Source organism: Budorcas taxicolor, chromosome 17 (genome assembly GCF_023091745.1).
Source record: "Budorcas taxicolor isolate Tak-1 chromosome 17, Takin1.1, whole genome shotgun sequence".
Lineage (NCBI taxonomy): Eukaryota > Metazoa > Chordata > Mammalia > Artiodactyla > Bovidae > Budorcas > Budorcas taxicolor.
The window spans coordinates 7,556,376-7,579,041 of NC_068926.1; the positions used below are offsets into that span (position 1 = coordinate 7,556,376).

Sequence of the window (22,666 nt, forward strand, 5' to 3'; positions counted from 1 at the left end):
ATGCTTTGTAGGACATTAAATTTTGCATTTTTTTTAAATGAAAAATTTAATGTCAAGGTGACTTCCGTTATACCTTTAAAATGAATTCAGACTACTTTAGAAGTAATTAAACATGCAGGGCTTGTCTTAATTGATATTGTTAAGGAAATGGTCAATACTCTCCTTGAATTTTTATATTTGTGGTGCTTTATAGTTAGATATTCTTTTTGTGGCATAGTATCTTACCTGTTTGACTTTTTATTCTTAGGGTACATTTAAATTCAAAGCAGAAAGTGACCTGTTCCTTGCTGAGCATCACAAGCTTTTATTGTATGATGGCAAACTCTCTGGTGCCATTGCATTCACGTACAATCCACGCGCCACAGATGCCCAACTCTGTCTTGAATCATCCCCTAAGGACAACCCTTCGATTTTTGTTCATTCACCGCACGCACTCATGCTCCAGGTACTAGGAATGGTATTTAACAATATTTTTAATGGTAAATTTTGATGTATTATTGAGGTGTATTTAGTAGCTTCTATTACGAATACGTGAACTGTAACATTTTATTGTTCCTGTTATATTTTACTTTTAATAAAATATATTTAGTTTTTGGAAAAGAATCATTGGAACCTTTACCATGTCTTCTATTTTACAAGGATGTGAAGGCGGTTTTAACCCATTCTATCCAAAGTGCCATGCATTCGATTGGAGGAGTACAAGTGCTGTTTCCACTGTTTGCACAGTTGGATTATAAGCAATATTTATCTGATGAAATTGACTTGACTATATGGTGAGTCCTTTTGTTTTTTTCTTTCATTTGATGTGAGTTATTCTCACCATGGAGCTGCACAATGTTTTTTTTCAATCTTGTAAAGTTGTTGTAGGGATAATAAAGAACCTAAAGAAATTTGTGAATTATAATTGTTATTACAAATTCAATTCTGATAATATTTAAATTCTTTATCAGTAGGAAATAGGGAGCTCTAAAAAAATAATGCTTTGAATAAAGTTAGTCATGGTAATAATATCAGAAATGTAGGTATTTTTAACTAAAAATATTTAAAATGGTTATTTGGCAGTAATTTCTTATGGTAAGTTTTCCATATTTAATTATTATTGCAGGTAATATATTGAATTTAATTATTATTGCAGGTAACATTGAAATGTGAAATTTTTATGTTACATAATACTAAGTGATTTGGTCTTTTCAAAACTAAATTGCTTATTTGGCACTTTTGTCTCCTGTCTTTTAGTGTTGAGTAAAAAAAAGGGAAGAGACATGAATTCTAGGACAAGTTATTAAAATGTTGGAGAGGATGTGGAAATGAATTTTTTATGGCTATATATCCTAGTGAAACTATTTATAATAAAATAATTATGTTTAATTATTAATTGAGTGATTTTAATGTTTTTTGTGTTCTCCCTTTTTGAAATTCTATTTCTAATTTCTACTTTTACATGCAACTTGAAGTCTACTACCAATGTATATGTTTAGTGTTATAATAAATTTTCCAGATTATTTTTAGGCAAGAAAATGAGTTATTTTTAAAAGGAATTATGTATCAAAGCTAGTGTTTATTGGCTACATTTAAAATAATTAAAATTATCCTTGACCTATTGTTCCTTCATAAAATTTTTTTTGCATCCTAGTGTGTAATCTTTGTAACAAAGCTCAGTTATTTTCTTTAAACTTTTCAACTTTATTAGAATTGCTGACAGTTAAAAAGTAGAAGTACTTTTGTGGAGGAGGTTGGCTGTTCTCCCTTTCCTAGTGGGAATCTCTCAAAACTTTTGAGAGGGACAGAACAGTTGACCTTTATTCTATTCCATGTTGAGTATATAAAAGTTATGAGGTTGGAAGCATGACTGTAGCCTTACTGCTTTAACTTTTTCTGTCTGGCTAATGAGGAAAATATTTAAATTGTCGTTTGAACACTTCAGTTCGCCTACATCCTTGTTTATCTTCCCCTTTACGTACCCTGTCCTCTGTTCAAATTAAGCCAGTTTGCGGATTTCTGTCCTAGTGCTTGCTCCATATCTTTTCCATCTGTTTGGCCTCTGACTCTCCAAAATTGAATATACTTGCTCATCTGAGTTGCATCCATTTCTTAGGGCAAAGTAATAAACTTCTATTAGCCATCTTACTACTTGTTTTTGGACATTGCTAATTTTTCTCTATTTTGTGCCTGTTTGTCATAATGTTTCAAAAGTAATTCATTTATTAACATATTTATGATAAAGAATATGAGCTAAGTATTTGACTAATAAGTCCTAATCTTTCCTGAAATAATATTGGAGGTAGTTTTAGTAAAGCATCAGTTTCTGTGGAATAGAAACTTTTCATTAAGGGTAATTGAAAGACTGTATCTATCTAACCACCTCCCTCCCATTTTTTTTTAAAGAGAATGTGGTTTTTCAAACCATTGTTGTTTTCTTGTTTCCTTGTTCCAGTTCAACTTTGCTGGCTTTTATCATGGAGTTGTTGAAGAACTCAATTGCTATGCAAGAGCAGATGCTTGCCTGCAAGGGCTTCTTGGTCATAGGATATAGCCTTGAAAAGGTAAAGTATGAAATGCTTTACATTTTTGATTCTTCATTTGTAGTCCAGGAAACTTGGTCTCCTAAGAAGCTGAGAAATTCTGTTTGCAAGTGTATCTCTTTGGTTAATGTAAAGTTACCTAAATTAAAACAACCTATTGCTGTTTTACCTTGCCCCCACTGTTTTATTGAATCTTAAAGCATCTTTAACTTTGAGCATAGTTTGTCGACCAACTTTTTTCTGGTATTGACAACGTTTAACTTACTTCCCTTGCTTTGTGTTGATAGTGACCTTTGAAATATCTTCCTCTGCAGTCTTCCAAATCCCATGTCAGCAGAGCAGTACTTGAACTTTGCCTCGTATTTTCAAAATACCTGAGTAATCTGCCGAATGGGATGCCCCTACTCAAGCAATTGTGTGACCACATTCTTCTTAACCCAGCTATATGGATTCATACCCCTGCCAAGGTAATCCATACATTGATTTTGTGCTAGTATGTTCACTACATGTTTGTACTTGAGAAGAGTGATAATGAAGAGGATTTTCTTTCATCCTTTTACATGCTGTTGTGTAAGGTTTCAGTGGAATGCATTTTTTGACTAAATGTACTTTTTTAAAATTGATAATAAATGTACTTTTAAAAAAAATTAATAATTGAGGATAATTGCTTTACAGTGTTGTGTTGGTGTCTGCCATACAACAACGTGAACCAGCCATACATACATATATATCCAGGGCTTTCCTGGTGGGTCAGCGGTGAAGAACCTGCCTGCCAGCGCAGGAGATGTGGGTTCAATCCCTGAGTCGAAAGATCCCCTGGAGACGGAAATGGCAATCCTCTCTAGTATTCTTGCCTGGGAAATCCCATGGACAAGGAACCTGGCAGGCTAAATACTCCATAGGGTCACAAAATAGTTGGATAGGACTTAGCAACTAAAGCACAAAAATAGTACATGTCCCCTCCCTCTTGAACCTCCCTCCCACTTGACTAAATGTACTTTTGCAAGACAGTATTTCCTCCCTCCCTCCATCCGTCCCTCCCTTCCTAAAGCAGTAATAGCATTTTTGAAATACAGAAATAGTATATATTTTCTTTGTTAAATAAAATTTTATTTGGGAGAGATTTTGATGTACATTTCCTTAACCATAGTTGGATTGCATATATATCTATGCACCCTTATGTATGTATGAATGTATATACATACATATAAATTATACTCATTGTGCTCTCTCTCTCTGTGTTAGATATACATATTCCTTCCACCAAAATGATGAGATACTGAGTTTAACTCTTACAGGAACAGCTGAAATGTCACCCTTTCTTGAAGGCTTCCATGATGTGCTGGTCTCATTTAATCATTTTAATTTCACATTAATTAAAATTATTAAACAATTATATTTTATACAGTAGTTTAGTACTATAACAGCAAACCGATTGCATTAAGTAAACATAAGCGAATTTGTGATAAAATATGTAAATGAAACTTTTGATAAATCCTAATGTTCTATTGAGTTATCCTAAACATTTGATTTCCTCTCTCCCCCTCTCCTTTCTGGTTCACTTGCAAGTGTTTATCATTGTTCAGGTTGGAATAACACGTACTTACTTTAGTTGTCAGAAAAAAATGTCTGCAGACTTTTTTGCTCTTCTGGAGTCATAGTATCTTATTTTCAGCTGCTCTTTTCAGATGTTAAGGAGAAAAACAGCTGCTCACTCTGATTGCCATTTGGAAATAATCAAAGGAGGCAGCTGGAGGTTGTAGCTCTTTATCTCTGGGCTCAAATTTGACCTCTTTCTCTTCTATGACCCTCAGTCTTATTTCTTTTCAAGGATTGTTTCAAGTTACTTCTTAAACTTTTTACTAAACACTTCTTTGTCTTACTAAGTGCATTTGTAAGCCTTTGGGCCTCTTTTGATGTGGTCAGAAAACCTCCTCTTATTAGATACTTAGTTGTAGGGGAATATTTAAAAAATTTCATTATATCATTTCCTTAAGTCCATAGTATTATTGCACTGTATTTCTTACCTTTTCCTTGTTAATAATTTTCTTTAATTTCCTTCTTAGAATTTGCAGGTGATTTGTTAATATTAAACTTCAGTTTTGTTTCACCCTTATGCTTTGTGTATCCTTGAGGGGTTATATCTAATTTTATCATCAAGGTAGTTATAACAAAAGGCAGATATAAAGTTTGTTTGACCTAAAGGTCATACAGTTTGGGGGAGAAAGGGGCTTCTTAACAAAAAGAATGCAACATGTAAAATTAGGTTTAGGATTTTGGAAGGAACATGTGTAGATGAGTGGGCATAAAGTTTAAGCTTCGTTAGCTCCATGGTAAATTCACCTCTGGTTACCAAAGTTGAGAGTATGGTCGTATGAATCAGTCTTTGCTTTTGGAACAGGCTGCTCCCATCTTTTATAATACGCATTTAAGCTTCATTTGCTCAGAGACAGTCTTTTGAATGACCTAACACGAGAGATGAGTTTTCTTGTAGACAGTAGTCTTCCATTTGTTGAGTGGCCAGCCCTATGGATACAGTGGTGAATAAGACAGATCTGATCCCTGCTCTCATACACAGAATTCAGGTGTAATGGGAAGGACATTTTCATGTATGATTTGTGTGGTTATTGGATTATATAGAGTGAAGAATTATTCATAATCGATATGCATGATCCTGAGGCCACTGTTCTTATTTACCTCAGTATGTTGCTGTCCAGTCCTATTAATTTTTCTTCAGCTGTAGTACCATTCTCAGGAAACTGACTTTCTCCAGTTTTCCATATCTTAGTTTCTCACTTTTTGTTAGAATTCCTTCATGCTTTCAACATGTCACAGTCACTCTCATCAGAACATTTCTTAGCCCCCGAATTTGTCATGGTTTCTCTTTGTTTTCAGAATAAAGCATTAAGTCTTCATGCCAGTTCTTTCTAGGCTTTCTATATGAAAATCAGTTATCCTCAATGGGTAGGTGGGTACCAAAAGTTATCCTGGAGCAGGGGTTCTTAATCTTGGCTGTCTACAGAATTAGTTGGGAAAGGTGTTTTTTTTTTAAAATGAAAACAGAATCTCACTCCCTCTTCCCTAGATTCTAATTTAATTGCTCTGGGACAAGACCCAGACAGGTATTTTAAAAATGTTTTCCAGGTATTTTAATGCAGGCAAGATTGAGGATGGTTGTTCTAGATCTAGGGAAGCTTTTTGTATTATCTACAATTTTCTCTATTTGAAATTTCCTCTTATTGTTAGAACTACTCATCTTCAAAGCCTACCTTAATATCTACTCTATTAGTGAAAGTTTTCTTGACTATTTTAGCTTACCCCAAAGTAATTTCTCTGGCCTTTGAATTAATAGTATTTAACAGCTCTATAGCACTCGTTTTGCAATTAATTACATATTACCACACGAGCTTTCTTAAGTTTCAGTAGGGGTATTTACTCCCTTTGGTTTTTCACTTAAAATTGTGTGTATTTTTAATCTTCTCCATTAGATTTTTAGCTACTGAGGGACAGTGTCTGTACCATTGTATATTCAGTAATACAGTGCTACAAATATAGGCGAAGGTAAATATTTTCTGATTGAAATATCACAGTTAATTTGAATCATGTCATAGAAAGTTCTGTATATCCTCAATAACAAGTAAGCTGCGCTGTCTGTGTGAACAGCAGTAGCAACATCAACGGAGAAGGCAATGGCACCCCACTCCAGAACTCTTGCCTGGAAAATCCCATGGACGGAGGGCCTGGTGGGCTGCAGTCCATGGGGTCGCGAAGAGTCGGATACAACTGAGCGACTTCACTTTCACTTTTCACTTGCATGCATTGGTGAAGGAAATGGCAACCCACTCCACTGTTCTTGCCTGGAGAATCCCAGGGATGGGGGAGCCTGGTGGGCTGCCGTCTATGGGGTCGCACAGAGTCGGACATGACTGAAGCGACTTAGCAGCAGCAGCAGCAGCAGCAACATCAAAATGATGTTATCTTTCAGCAACTCTGGATTATAGCATGTTATGATTTTCCAGACTACAGTTGGGTTTCTCTGGTGGTTCAGCAGTAAAGAGTCTGCCTGTAAGTGCAGGAAATGTGGGTTCCATCCCTGGGTCAGGAAGATCCCCTGGAGAAGGAAGTGGCAACCCACTCCAGTATTCTTGCCAGGGAGAGCCCATGGACAGAGGAGCCTGGCAGGTTACAGTCCATGGGTTGGCAAAGACTCAAACATGACTTAGCTACTAAACGACAACAGTGACCTACAGTCATCTTTCAGACTTCGATTTTAAGGGGCTCAGAGTCTGCCGTTCTTTACCATGTATTGTTACTGATTGACTCCCTTATTCATTTAACCTTGATTGTTTGTTTATAGGGCATCTGGAATGTAGGCACCTAATTTTTATCTTTCAGGCTTAAAAAGGAAAATGCCCCCAGCATCTGGGAATGTCCATTATGTTTAAACATAAATGTTCAGTTGTAAATGATCAGGAGTAGTTTGAGTTTTGGTCAAATTTAATGCCTTCCTTAATATTTTTTAGTTTATTAAGTATGTCCACTAGTAATGCAGTGAAGAATTCTTGATTTCGATATGAAAGTAGAACAAAAGTGGTTTTTACTTTGTGCTGTTGTTAGTAGTAGAGTATAATTGTTTATGAATTTTAGAGACTATAATATTATAATCACAATCTTTGTAGTAATGAGCTGCTATAACAAAATTCTTTTTTTCTAACATATTTCTTAAGGTAGGCTTTACATATTTTTGTGTGATTTTCTTTTTTTGATCTGGTTTTTAGTTATTCCTGCTTGTTTTTTTAATTTCTTACGAGTTATTCCAGCTACTGGGTTTCTCCAGAGCAAAGACAATTTCTAGCTTTTGAGAACAATTATGCAAAGTATAAATAGTAGGTTTATTATAAAGAAGTGTGTGAGTTTATGAATAATTGCTCATTGCTAAATAGGAATCAGTTTTCTCAGCACTATAGGAATAGTGCTGCAAAAACATGGTATATGTGGGGATGTTTTCTTCATAGTGCTGCTGTAAAAGTAGCCTTTGCCTGGGTTTGTTTTATAAGGAGTGTGTGTGCTTCTGGATATGTGTCAGTGGCTATATGTTGTGTGTTAACGTGGAGGTTACTGTCAAGCTAATTAAGCAGCTTGCTTTTTAGAACAAGTGTGGCCCGAATAGAGCAACCTGAGAGTATTACTGGAAAGAATGGTAAAATGCTGGTCTGTTTCTTTGACTTGAGCTCTTCCTTTTGATTCTCTAGGTGCAGTTGACACTCTATACTTACCTGTCCACGGAATTCATTGGCACAGTCAACATATATAATGCCATTCGGAGAGTTGGAACAGTGCTTCTCATAATGCACACACTGAAGTACTACTACTGGGCAGTGAATCCTCAGGATCGGAGTGGGATTACCCCAAAAGGATTAGGTATTTCATCTCTGTCTGTATATTATGTTACATATATATGCAAGGTCAGGATTTTCCCTTTCCTCCTTCCTTCCCTCCGTCTGTCTTCCATCTCTTTTTTTCTGAAACCAATACATAATTCTGAAAGTTTTTCTAAATGTTTTCATGGCAAAATTTTATTTTAATCTTGCTGATAATTTTAATAGTTTGTCCTAAATTGTGGCTGACAGAGATTAACAGCTCACTATTTTTATGGAAGAATGCTACTTTTGCTAGTATGAGTTCTTTGGCGATCAAATGTGACTAGGATGATTTCTAAGACATTGAGAATGTGAGAAAATTCTATATTAGCAACTAGTATTGATGTTGAGTTCAGTTATTCCATTGAAAGTCATTGACAGCAGTGTTTTTTGAGAGAATGGAGATTTTTTTGTAGGAGTAGGGAGTATCTGCTTCTAATAACTAATTTAAGGAAACTACAGAATTTCAGTAATTATTTTCCTGTATAATCGGAACTAACTTATTGGAAGCATAACGTTCATTCATTATGTCAATCGTTCATAGAAGGGGTCAAAATAAAAATTGTGACAAATAGTGGCTCATTTAAAGTATTGTAAAACCTGCCTAAAACGGCTTATATCATTGCTCATTGTTGTTCATTCGCTAAGTTGTGTCCCATTCTTTGTGACTTCATGGACTGCAGCATGCCAGGCTTCGGAAGTCTTTCACTATCTCCTGGAGTTTGCTCAAACTCAGGTCCATTGAGTCGATGATGCCGTCCAACCATCTCATCCTCTTTTGCCCCCTTCTCCTGCCCTCAATCTTTGCCAACATCGTAGTCTTTTCCAGTCACTTGGCTCTTCACATAAGGTGGCCAAATATTGGAGCTTCAGCTTTAATATCAGTCTTTCCAATGAATATTCAAGGCTGATTTCCTTTAGGATTGACTGGTTTGATCTCCTTGCTGTCTAAGGGAATCTCAAGAGTCTTCTCCAACACCACAGTTTGAAAGCATCACTTCTTCGGTACTCTGCCTTCATTATGGTCCAACTCTCACATCTGTATGTGGCTACTGGGAAAACCATAGCTTTGACCATATGGACCTTTGTCAGCAAAGCGATGTCTTTGGTTTTTAATACACTGTCAAGGTTTTTCATAGCTTTTCTTCCAAGGAACATCTGTCTTTTAATTTCATGGCTGTAGTTGCCATCCGTAATGATTTTAGAGTGGTATCATCTGCATATCTGAGATTGTTGGTATTTCTCTCAGCAATCTTGATTCCACCTTGTGATTCCTCCAGTCTAGCATATTGCTTGATGTACCCTGCATGTAAGTTAAATAAGCAGGGTGACAATATACAGCCTTGTTGTACTCCTTTCCCAGTTTTGAACCTGTCAGTTGTTCATGTCTGTTCTGTTATTTTTTGGCCTGCTTAGAAGCTTCTCAGGAGATAGGTAGGGTGGTATGGTATTCTTGTCTCTTTAAGAATTTTTCACAGATTGTTGGGATCCACGCAGTCAAAGGCTTTAGCGTAATCAGTGAGGCAGAAGTAGATGTTTTTCTAGAATTCGCTTGTTTTCTCTGTAGTCCAACGTGTGTTGGCAATTTGATCTCTGGTTCCTCTGCCTTTTCTAAATTCAGCTCTAGGGCTTATTTTTGCTGACTATTACAGCATCTCCCACTGCAGTACTCTTGCCTGGAAAATCCCATGGATGGAGGAGCCTGGAAGGCTGCAGTCCATGAGGTCGCTGAGGGTCAGACATGACTGAGCGACTTCACTTTCACTTTTCACTTTCATGCATTGGAGAAGGAAATGGCAACCCACTCCAGTGTTCTTGCCTGGAGAATCCAGGGGGAGCCTGCTGGGCTGCCGTCTCTGGGGTCGCACAGAGTCGGACACGACTGAAGCGACTTAGCAGCAGCAGCAGAGCGTCTCCATCTTCATCTGCGAAGAATATAATCAGTCTGATGTTGGTATTAACCATATGGTGGCATCTGTGTGTAGAGTCATCTCACGTGTGGTTGGAAGAGTGTGTTTACTATCACCAGTGTGTTCTCTTGACAAAACTGTGTTAGCCTTTACTCTGCTTCCTTTTGAACTCCAAGGTCAAACTTGCCTGTTACTGCAGGTTTATATCGTAAAAGAGTGTTAACCAGGGTTAACAGGCTGATAGTTTCAGTAGAATTTGGTGCAGGGGCTCCGAACACGGCCCCTGCCATTTTGTCAGTTTGTCTCTCTCCACGTCCCAGTTCTTCTGTGTTGGCTCTTTTCCTGTAGCTTCTCTCTTTGTAGTAGCAAGCAGCCCTCCTACCTTCACATCCCCACAGCTTTAAATCTAGCGAGAGTATCTGCCTGCATCGAGCATTTCCAGCAAAAGTCTTTTTAGTCTCTTTTATTGACTCACTGGCTCTGATTGCCTCGTGTGTCCATCTGCGTGGCAGTGTTCTTCAAACTGCCCAGAGGAGGAGGCCCTTCTTACCCCCAGAACACATGATCTGAGTGTGAAGATGGGTGCAGTCCCTTCATAAGAATTGAGGGCTGTTGTTTTAAATCAGGAGATAGATGCAGGAGAGTGAAACAAGATACATTCTGATTTTTTACTCAGAGGCTTTGGTTGTTCAGTGATTTACAGAGACGAGGTTTCATATTTGTACAATATTTTTTTAAATCCCTTTCAAAATAACCCTGATTTATTATCAGACGGTATGCTATCATTTAGAAAGCTGTGAGGACACATGACAGTTCCATGGTCTTGTTTAAGCTGGCATGTTGCGGCAGATCTAGAACTAAATATTACTCCCTGATGGTGTGTGTCATGTACTGTCCTGGGTGTTTGCATTATATTCTGGCCTTGATTTTCTAACTGATTAGTGATCTTGGGAAAGTCTCATACTTCAAGTGAGAAAGCTGGCCAAACTTAATGATTCTGTTGTAGCTCTGTAACCTTTTCTTTGTCTAGGAATAGTCATGTGGAACAAATTTGAAACAATTTTCTTCCTAGTTTAATTGATCTGTTCAAGGTCGTGTTGGTTCTGTGCTTTGGTGGTCTAGGAACTAGCTGTAAATAATGATTAGTGGGGGGAAAATTGCAGAAAATATGAGGCAAGCAAGTACCTGAGTTGGGATCTTAGGACAATGAGTATTTGGTTTCAAAAGCTTTCTACTTAGGAATTATACGTTTCAGACATGAAAATTGACTTTAATGTGAGCCATGTGTGACCAAGGACTTTTTCAAACAGAGAAGGAGATATCAGAGGTGGTCAGCACAATGTCTCCCTCCTTCGTGGATGATGTTGTGTTGAAGTGTACTTTTTGAGGGTTTTATATTAGCTTATACAGTGGTAACAGTACAAAAGTTTTTTCATATTAAGTTCCCATGTAGAGTTTAGACTGTCTTTTGCGCTTTTTCCTTTGTAAACTTATGTTGCCATAGTAAGATTCCCAGAGAGTCTTTTAAAGCTAACTGTAAATTTGTTACCTCATCTTTCTGGTTTGAAATTCCTTTGACCTTAGTCAAAAACAAATGTCTTCATTGCAGTTTTTATGTAACTGATTTTGTACATTGGAAGCACTGTATATGCAATCATGTTGAGGTTGCATGCTTGTTTTTCTAGAGACATTAAACTCTTCAGGAAAGTTACTTTTATGTTTCTTATAAGTAAGTGGGAAAGCTGTTGGGAATGGGAATTTTATACTTAGCTTCGAGGTCTTTGAAATACTCAATGTGTGTGCATATGTGTTTGTCTTTTTTTAAAAGATGGACCACGACCTAATCAAAAAGAAATGTTTTCTCTACGAGCATTCTTGTTGATGTTTATTAAGCAATTAGTAATGAAGGTGAGTTCACATTTCTTATCCTCTAGCATGTGTTTATTGTAACATAATTTCACAGAAACTGCTCTGTTGGTTTATCTATTCTTTGCTCTGTTAATGGGTTTACAGAGTGGAAACTACTTTGAAAGGTGTTTATTTCCCTGTTTGTTTTTTCTTATTGTTTCCTAGGCCTATATCCATAAACATTAATGCTGAATTAGAGATTGATAATTATAGCATATATGAATTTCTGTTGGAGTTCAAGTGTATTCATAGTTTCATTCAGCAAGTGTTTATTGAGTTGCTGGCAGTTCCTCCTAGTCTTAGACCTGGGGATACAACAGTCAGCAGAGCTGCTCAAAAGGAGGAGGTTTCATTTTTAGAGATTCCCGGTACCTGACATCCAGATTTTGAAAAATAATTTTCCTGTATAAAAATAGACGGGATAGAAATGATTACATTTTGTTACATTTCCTTCCACTATCTGTAAAGTAAAATTTAATATTATTTTTCAGGAAGGTGTTTTGGTTTTATAAGATGCCAACATATAAATATATTTGTTCTCAATATTTTATTCAGTATTTTCCTATATCATTTTATTTTGTATTCTTTATAGTTTAATGCTTTATTAGCTGCCACATAATATTGTGGTAAATGGACCTAACTTGGTATATCTTTCAGAATCAGATATCTTATCTCCATTTATTTAAAAATTTATCCTTCACATTGTCTCTTTATGTTCTTTCCTAGTGTGTTTTGTTTCTAATTATCTTAATTGTTCTTTTTTGAGATTTCATGTTTGTTTTATGATCAATAGTACAGTAGCTTGAAAATTGTCATAATGCATTCATACTAAAAAGTGCAATGTTTTTTCCACTGAAATTCCTACTCAGTTTTTAGTACCTGACATTTTAGCTAGGTAATTTTAGAAACTGTTCATTTTAGTTTCCAAATTTAATAGAAAAAGATAAACAGAAAAGTTACCTTCTATATTTAAAGGAGTGATGGGTGTAATACCCTCAATGATCGTTTTTGCTTACTTCAGGATTCTGAAGCTCTACTAAATAAGTTATCATCTATCCACATTATAAGGTGCTGAAAACAGTGCTGATGTCTAATCTCTTTGACTTTCTACATTGTGTTGCCTACTGCATGTCTTTAGTGCTTCCCTGAGTTTTTATCTTAGGTTTAGATTCTTTTTTTTTTTTTTTTTTTGGTTTAGATTGTATATTACATTTATTTATGTTTATAGCAACTGACCAAGTTGGCAAATCTGTGTGTGTAATATTCCTTTTCAAAAAAATTTTTTATATGCAAGTATAAAATACTTGTATTATGTTTTTTAAGGATAATGGAGTAAAGGAAGATGAACTACAGGCCATTCTTAATTATCTACTCACTATGCATGAGGTAACGTGTGAATTTTATATGTTGGGAAGTTATATTATGGGCTTTTTTAAACAAAAACGAGTTAAAGAACTCTCTCATTAATGATGTAACTATGCCTGTACCTATGCTCAGAATGGAGAGTAAATGTATCTAGGAACTAAATCTTAGCAAATTACATTTAAATATTCTTTATTACCACAGCATGCCTCTGTGAATAAGCATGAGAGGGTTTAAAATGTATTAAAATAAGATCTCGTTGACCTAATAAGACTAAAGAATAACCTAATAACCAAAAAATACTTTCAGTGTATTTCCAGGTACCAGTATAATAAATGGAAAAATAGATAACAAAAATGACTACAAATGATTGGACTTTTTTTGAATTCTTAACATACTTTTCCCACTGATTTTGCATAATCAAGTACTGTTAAATCACTCATTTATAGTTGATTTAAATTTATGTGGTTGTAAAGGAGGTTAAATAGGTTGAAATGTCTGGAGTTTTTTCCTTTATAGAGTTGGGAAAATTTGATATCTGCCCGATGTAGTCTAAATAAATAATCCAATTAAATGTATTTTGCATAGTTAAATCTGGAAGTGAATTTCATATGAAGTGTGGCTTTTATACGATAACTGATATTCCTGTGTATAATTCATGTTTTATGAGTTAACATGTTTGTTACAGCATGAGAATAGTGGCTTTTGAAATCATTAGTAGATAGAGAGATGTGGTTTGGATCTGTCTTTGTTAATTGGGACAGAAAAGAATGAGTTAAATTTCTTGGTGGCATCATGTTTGACCGAAACATTAATGATTATGATTTCTTTTTCCTCTTGAGTAGGGTAGTCTCTTTAGATTTTCTTGACCATTTGGGACCAAAATATTTCATAAATGAAAACTGGAAGTCACAGTGATCTGTTTCCCTGAATATTAAATCAGATATTTTTGGGGTCCTTCAAATCACACTTTTCCAAAACCCCAGTGCCCTACCTCTAGATGATTTATTTAGCATATTGAGAATTAAATATTGAAGTAGCTGCCACAGCGGGAATTAAAAAGCAGTAAATGAACCTGGATGCAGGGCACCATAGAGATGACTGCCTGCTGCTTCCCTTTGTATCTTTGGGTTAGTAGTGCCCAATAAGGCCCTCATGATACACGGAACAGTTGACAAAGATTGTGAGGGGTTTTCTTGAAATTTGTAGATTTCAGAACTATGTGCTTATTCTTGTGCTGTTCTGCAAATGTTATCAAATTATGCCATATACAGAAGTGTGTTCACCCAATAAACATTTTTTGGTCGTCTGTAACCTTCCCCCCACCCCCGCCATGTATCCCTTTGTATCTGATTAAGCAAAAATAAAAGAAGCTGTATAGGAACAATTTTAAAGTCCAAAGAGACACCAACTTTGTTTTAAGGCTGCAGTAGCTGATACACAAATCCTTGTTACCTTCTCCAGCCTTCTCTCTGGAGATAGAGCAATAAATTCAGAAACCTGTTAGCTAACACAGGTGTTTTAAACACTTCTCTATTGCGTCTTTAACTACCTGTCATGCCTAACAGTGTATCATTTAAGATTTAAAAGTACAAATCCAGAGAGGGGAGAAAAATATGCCGCCCCAAACAAAAACCCACCTTAAAGTTTTGAGAAAAAAATTTTGCTTCCCTGTTCCCCACTTGGGTGATGAGACCCGCACCACCACTGCAGTGTCCATTTTGAAAAATGTCAAGAGGCAGTCTGTACGCACATGGGCTTGCAGTATATATTTCTGTGGCCCAGGTGGTGAGTTCAGTGGTGTTTATCACATCATGTCTGCCTTGGACAAATTAAAAAATGAAAAGCTTATTATTACCACATATATAGATATAGAAAAAGCAAGAGAATTCTAGAAAGAAACATAGAAAAGACATACAAAAAAATACCAAAAAAAAAAAAAAAAAAGAAAACCATAGAAAGAAATAGAAAAGGCAAGAGAATTTCAGAAAAACATCTGTTTCTACTTCATTGACTATGCTAAAGCCTTTGACTCTGTGGATCACAGCAAACTGTGGAAAATTCTTAAAGAGTTGGGAATACCAGACCACCATACCTGCTTCCTGAGAAACCTGTGTGCAGGTCAAGAAGCAACAGAATTGGACGTGGAACAAGGAACTGGTTCCAAATTGGGAAAGGAGTACATCAAGGCTGTATATTGTCACCCTGCTTATTTAACATATATGCAGAGTGCATCATGTGAAATGGGCTGGATGAAGCACAAGCTGGAATCAAGATTGCCAGGAAAAATATCAATAACCTCAGATATGCAGATGACACCACCCTTATGGCAGAAAGTGAAGAAGAACTAAAGAGTCTCTTGATGAAAATGAAAGAGGAGAGTGAAAAAGCTGGCTTGAAATTCAACATTCAAAAAACGAAGATCATAGCATCTGGTCCCATCTGCTGCTGCTGCTGCTAAGTCGCTTCAGTCGTTTCCGACTCTGTGCGACCCCATAGACGGCAGCCCACCAGGCTCCCCCGTCCCTGGGACTCTCCAGGCAAGAACAGTGGTCCCATCACTTCAAGGCAGATGGGGAAACAATGGAAACAGTGATGGACTTTATTTTCTTGGGCTCCAAAATCAGTGCAGTTGGTGACTGCAGCCATGAAATTAGAAGATGCTTGCTCCTTGGAAGGAAAGTGGTGACAGACTTAGACAGCATATTAAAGAGCAGAGACATTACTTTGCCGACAAAGGTCCATCTAGTTAAAGCTATGATTTTTCCAGGGGTCATGTATGGATGGGAGAATTGGACTATAAAGAAAGCTGAGCGCTGAAGAATCGATGCTTTTGAACTGTGGTGTTGGAGAAGACTCTTGAGAGTCCCTTGGACTGTAAGGAGATCCAGCCAGTCAATCCTAAAGGAGATCAGTCCTGAATAATCATTGGAAGGACTAAAGCTCCAATACTTTGGTCACCTGATGTGGAGAACTGACTCATTGGAAAAGACTTTCCTGATGCTCGGACAGATTGAAGGTGGGAGGAGAAGGGGACAACAGAGGATGAGATGGTTGGATGACATCATTGACTTGATGGACATGAGTTTGAGCAAGCTCCAGGAGTTGGTGATAGACAGGGAACCCAGGCGTGCTGCAGTCTGTAGGGTTGCAAAGAGTTGGACATGACTGAGGGACTTATCTGTACTGATATCTTTAATACTAACCACAGATAATAAGGGGCTTCCCCGGTGGCTAAGATGGTAAAGAATCTGCCTGCAGTGCAGGAGACCCAAGTTTTATCCCTGGGTTGTGAAAATCCCCTGGAGAAGGGAATGGCAACCCAGTCCTATATTCTTGCCTGGAGAATTCCATGGACAGAAGTTACAGTCCATGGGTTGCAAAGAGTTGGAGACGACTGATCTGCTAACACTTTTTCCCAGAAACTATGTGAGAACTATCTAGTTATCATTTCCCATAAGATCTTGTTTCAGAGCTAGTTTCTTGAGAGACTTAGTGCACATCGTGGTCCTAGTTGCTCCCAACACTACTACCATATTCCCAGCGTCTTATTAGCATATTGAAGCTTCAATTTGTCTTTGTTGTAATAAAACAGAACAGCCTGTTTGTCCTTCTCTGCCGATTTCTTGATGTGTAATCATTCCTTAAAAAAAAAAAGAAACCTGTAAATCAATACCTGTTATAACAATGGAATATGTTCTAGGGAATCTTGACACAGTACAATAGTCATTTTATATCTTTGATTACGAAATTATTTGACTGTTTGGTGTTGTATAGGTTGAATTCTACAGATGAATATGTATATATAAATATCTAGTGTGTTTTAAACAAATGTATTTGTACAGAAGCCTACTTATTTTTTTGATATTCTGATTCATTATTACAGAAGTAGTCATTGTTCAAATAAGTTGTTTTTCCTTATTTTAAAAAAAATTCTGAAATAATTTTAGGATGACAATCTAATGGATGTCCTACAGCTGCTTGTTGCATTAATGTCAGAACATCCTAACTCTATGATACCTGCTTTTGACCAAAGGAATGGGTTACGGTAAGAGTTTAACATTTCAAGAATTTTAATATATTTAATATAAGAGATTAGTTTTTAAATGATAGGTTCTTAGAAATGAAAATTGTTACTGGATCTTATAAAACAGCATATAAGATCCTTTTATTTCATGTCTTACGTTTTTTGAAAAAGTCTTCAATGATAGAGGCTGTTACTGTTTAATATCATTCCAGTGTTTATATAGTTAATGCTATTATACAGCTATTGTAAGGTCAAATTCTCTAACAGACCTGTCTTTAGGTCCTAGAATAGTAATATACATTGTGATCTAAGAGAAGATCTCTGTATCTTTCCTTTAAAATATAACCTCTTCCAACCTCAGTCCCAAGTCATTGTATTAGTCTGCTTAGCATGCTGTAACAAAATATCCTAGACCAGGTAGTTTAAACACCAACAATTTGTTTTCTCACACTTTTGGAGTCTGTAAGTCCAAGATAAAGGTGCCTGAAGGGAGGATTGGTGTCTGGTGAGGGCTTTCCCTTTGGGGTGTAGGCAGCCTCCTTCCCACTGTGTTGACATGACCTTTCTGTACAGGGCAGAAAGAGAGTGAGTGAGAAAGCAGAAAGCTCTTTGTTTGTTTGTTTGTTTTTTAAATAAGGACGATAATCCACTTGAATCAGGACCTACCTTTATGACCTCATTTAATTTTCGGTTTTCATTTAAAATTTTAAGTGCAGTACAGCTTATATGCAGTGTTGTTAGTTCCAGGTGCACAGCAAAGTGACTCAGTTGCAACTATACATGTGTCTAGTCTCTTTTAGATTTTCCTATATAGGCCATTACAGAGCATTGAGTAGAGTTCTCTGTGCTATGCAGCAGGTCCTTATTTGTTATCTGTTTTCTCCCAAATTCCCTCCTGCCCCACCTCCTAATCATAGTTATTTTAAATTCCCTGTCTTATACTTAAAACTTCTCTGTCATATCTGTGTCTTGTTCTGATGATAGGTTTACCCCTTCAGACTGTATTTTCTTGCCTTGTTTGCATGTCTTGACCTCCTTTACCTTAACTGATTTCTTCTCTAAATACAACCACAGTTGAGCTTAGGGATTTAGTATATGATTTGGGGAGCACATATTCAGTCTGTAACAATGATCAGCAACAAAAGAGAATGGTTCTGTTTTAAGTCTTTCATTTAATGAGAAGTTTTGGGGGGCACAAAAGTTTAACAGATACTTTGCTGAGTGATCAGCTACAGTAAGTAATTTAATAATCTAGTTATAATAAATTTTCCGTACTGTGGATCATGGAGAAAGCAAGGGAGTGTGCAGAGAAACATCTACTTCATTGATTACACTAGAGCCTTTGACTGTGTGGCTCACAGCAAACTGTGAAAAATTCTTAGAGAGATGGGAGAAATGGGAGTACCAAACCACCTTACCTCTCTCTTGAAAAACCTATATATGGGTGAAGAAGCAACAGAATCAGACCTGGAAGAATGGACTGGTTCAAAATTGGGAAAGGAGTACAACAAGGCTATATATTGTAACCTTGCTTATTTAACTTATGTGCAGAAATGCTGGGCTTGGATGAATCGCTAGCAGGAATCAAAATTGCCAGGAGAAATATCAATAACCTCAGATATCTAGGTGACACCATTCTAATGGCAGAAAGTGAAGAGGAACTAAAAATCTTCTTTATGAGGGTGAAAGAGGAGAGTGAAAAAGCTGGCTTCAAACTCAGCATTCAGAAAATTAAGATCATGGCATCTGGTCCCATCAGTTCATGGCAAATAGATGGTGAAAAAGTGGAAGCAGTGACAAACTTAATTTTCCTGGGCTCCAGAATCACTGCAGATGATGACTGTAGTCATGAAGCTAAAAGATGCTTGCTCCTTGGAAGAAAAGCTATGACAAACCTAGACAGTGTATTAAAAAGGAGAGATTTCACTTTGCTCACAAAGGTCTGTATGGTCTAAGCTATGGTTTTTCTAGTAGTTGTGTACAGATGTGAGTTGGACCATAAGAAAGGCTAAACGCCAAAGAATTGATGTTTTTGAATTTTGCTGGAGAAAACTCTTGAGAGTCCTAGACAGCAAGGAGATCAAACCAGTCAGTCCTAAAGGAAATCAACCCTGAATATTGATTTAAGGGCTGTTGGTTTAAGCTCTAATACTTTGACTACCTGATGCAAAGAGCCAATTTGTTGGAAAAGACCTTGATGCTGGGAAAGATTGAAGGCAAAAGGAGAAGGGGGAAGCAGAGGATGAGATGGTTGGATGGCATCATCAACTCAATGGACATGAATTTCAGCAAACTGGGAGAGAATGGGTGACAGTGGAGCCTGGCGTGCTACAGTCCGTGGGGTTGCAGAGTCGGACACAACTTCGCAACTGAATGACAACAGCAACCAGTCTTTTATTAGAAACTTTCGATTTGTTGTTTTTCAATATTCTTTGTGTATAAGATAGAAGATGACTTTATGCCTTATACTTAGTACATTTTCAGAAATTCCCAGAGAACAGAACCAAAAGTGTTTGCGTGTGTGTGTCTGTGTGTGTGTGTGTGAGAGAGAGAGAGAGAGAGAGAGAGACAGACAGACAGACAGACATGTATGTTAAGGAATTGGTTTATGTGATTGTAGAAGCTGACAGGTCCCAAATTTGCAGGGTAGGCTGGCAGATGGAGATCCAGATAAGAGTTGATGTTGCAGTTTGAGATTAAAGTCTGTCTGCTGGCATAATTCCCTCTTCTTTTAGGGAGGTCGGGTTTTTTTTTTTTTTTTTCTATTAAGGCCTTTAACTGTTCAAATGAGGTACCCACATTATGAAGGGTAATTGACTTTATTCAGTTTACTGACTTAAATGTCAGAGTAAATGCTGACCTCATAGAATTATTTGGGAAATGCTCCCTAACCCTAACCTCTCATTTTTGCATCTTGTGATCCGTTAACAGATGTTGATTTTTGTTTTGCTTTGTTTTAGCAGGAAAGGTCAGTCTGCAAGTTCTGCCTGTCCTCTATAGGTGGTTGTTCTCTTGTCCCTTCGTTTTTAAAACCTCTCGTCTTGCCTTAAGTTTTTCTTGTACATGCACCACTCAGGGATTAAGGTGAGAACTGGGTGATACTTCACATCTTCTTTAGAAAGACTTGATTGATCCTGTGGTCTGAGTTTGTCCCATACATTGAATCTCTTAGGTCAGTTTGTGGCTTTTGAAGGTTTTTTACACAGATCTTGAGGATTCTTCTCCTTTGTTTGCTCCTAGCTATTCGGGAGTCTCATACCTTCTCTAGTCTGTGCATGCTAAGTTGCTTCAGTTGTATCCACTCTTTGTGACCCAATAAAGGACAGAAATTGTATGGATCTAACAGAAACAGAAGATATTAAGAAGAGCTGGCAAGAATACACAGAACTATACAAAAAAAAAAAAATCGTCATTTTCCAGATAACTATGGTGGTGTGATCATTCACCTAGAACCAGACATCCTGGAGTCCAAAGTCAACAGGGCCTTAGGAAGCATTACTACAAACAAAGCTAGTGGAGGTGACGGAATTCCAGTTGAGCTATTTCAAATCCTAAAAGATAATACTGTGAAAGTGCTGCACTCAATATGCCAGCAGACTTAAAAACTCAGCAGAAGCCACAGGACTGGAAAAAGGTCAGTTTTCATTCCAGTCCCAAAAAAAGGCAATGCCAGAGAATGTTCAAACTACCGCAGATTGCACTCATTTCACACGCTAGCAATGGCGAAGGCAATGGCAACCCACTCCAGTGTTCTTGCCTGGAGAATCCCAGGGACAAACGGGGAGCCAGCTCCCAAGGGGAGCCTGGTCGGCTGCTGTATATGGGGTCACACAGAGTCGGACACAACTGAAGCGACGCAGCAGCAGCAGCAGCAGCAGCAGCACACGCTAGAAAGTAATGCTCAAAATTCTCCAAGCCAGGCTTCAGCAGTACATGAATTGAGAACTTCCAGATGTTCAAGCTGGATTTAGAAAAGGCAGAGGAACCAAAGATCAAATTGCCAGCATCTGTTTGACCATCAAAAAAGCAAGAGTTCCAGAAAAACATCTACTTCTGCTTTATTGATTACATTAAAGCCTTTGACTGTGTGGATCACAACAAATGGAAAATTCTTCAAGAGATGGAAATACCAGACCACCTGACCTGCCTCCTGAGAAATCTGTATGTAGGTCAAGAAGCAACAGTTAGAACCAGACGTGGAAAAACAGACTGGTTCCAAATTGGGAAAGGAGTACATCAGGGCTGTATATTGTCACCCTGCTTAATTAACTTATATGCAGAGTACCTCATGCAAAATGCCAGGCTGGATGAAGCACAAGCTGAAATCAAGATTGCTAGGAGAAATATCGATAACCTCAGATACGTAGATGATACCACCCTTAAAGGCAGTAAGTGAAGGAGAACTAAAGAGCCTCTTGATGAAAGTGAAAGAGGAGAGTGAAAAAGTTGGCTTGATACTCAGCATTCAAAAAAAGAAGATCATGGCATCCGGTTACATCATTTCATAGCAAATACATGGGGAAACAATGGAAACAGTGAGAGACTATTTTTTGGGGCTCCAAAATCACTGCAGATGGTGACTGCAGCCATGAAATTAAAAGACCCTTGCTTCTTGGAAGGCTAGCTGTGACCAACCTAGACAACATATTAAAAAGCAGAGACATTATTTTGCCGACAAAGGTCCGTCTAGTCAAAGGTATTGTTTTTCCACTAGTCATGTATGGATGTGAGAGTTGGACCATAAAGAAGGCTGAGAGCTGAAGAATTGATGCTTTTGAACTGTGGTGTTGAAGAAGACTCTTGAGAGTCCCTTAGACTGCAAGGAGGTCAAGACAGTCAATCCTAAGGGAATTTCAGTCTTGAATAGTCATTGGAAGGACTGATGCTGAAGCTGAAACTCCAATACTTTGACTACCCAATGCGAAGAACTGACTCACTGGAAAAGACCCTGATGCTGGGAAAGACTGAAGGCGGGAGGAGAAGGGGACAACAGAGGGTGAGATGATTGGATGTCATCATCGATTCAATGGACATGAATTTGAGCAAGCTCTTGGAGTTGGTGATGGATAGGGAAGCCTGATGTGCTGCAATCCATGGGGTCATAGAGTCACACACGACTGAGCAACTGAACTGAATTGGACTGTGGCCCACCAGCCTCCTCTGTCCAAGGGTATTTTCCAGGCAAGAATACTGGAGTGGTTTTCCATTTGCTTTTCCAGGCCTCTAGTCTGTAGGACCCGTTTTCTTCATTCCTGTAACCTGGAGGATCATTTTTCTCACAATATTAGCTACCTGGACTTCTGAAAGAAAGTAACTCTGAGATATAGACCCCATGGGTCAGATTTATAAGAGAAAAGTAAAAATTCAGACTCTTACCTATAAAATGTGTAATGCCCAAGTATTAACTTCTCCACACCAATGCACCTGCTTTTTTGTAGTCTTCGGAGTACTTGCAAAATTACTTTTTCTATTTTGTCTGTAGCTAATAGTTCGGATACATAAGACAGAGAAACTCTT

General features: G+C 37.4%; 1 protein-coding gene across 1 annotated transcript in view; it reads left to right on the forward strand.

Moving 5' to 3' along the window:
* Nucleotides 1–22,666, forward strand: part of LRBA (LPS responsive beige-like anchor protein) — a 746,337-nt gene that overhangs the window by 110,187 nt on the left and 613,484 nt on the right. The window contains exons 9-16 of the mRNA XM_052655100.1: nt 248–445; nt 640–773; nt 2,435–2,543; nt 2,837–2,989; nt 7,775–7,943; nt 11,681–11,760; nt 13,084–13,146; nt 17,073–17,170. Of these exons, the coding sequence (XP_052511060.1) occupies nt 248–445; nt 640–773; nt 2,435–2,543; nt 2,837–2,989; nt 7,775–7,943; nt 11,681–11,760; nt 13,084–13,146; nt 17,073–17,170 (1,004 nt within the window). The remainder of the gene's footprint in view (nt 1–247; nt 446–639; nt 774–2,434; nt 2,544–2,836; nt 2,990–7,774; nt 7,944–11,680; nt 11,761–13,083; nt 13,147–17,072; nt 17,171–22,666) is intronic.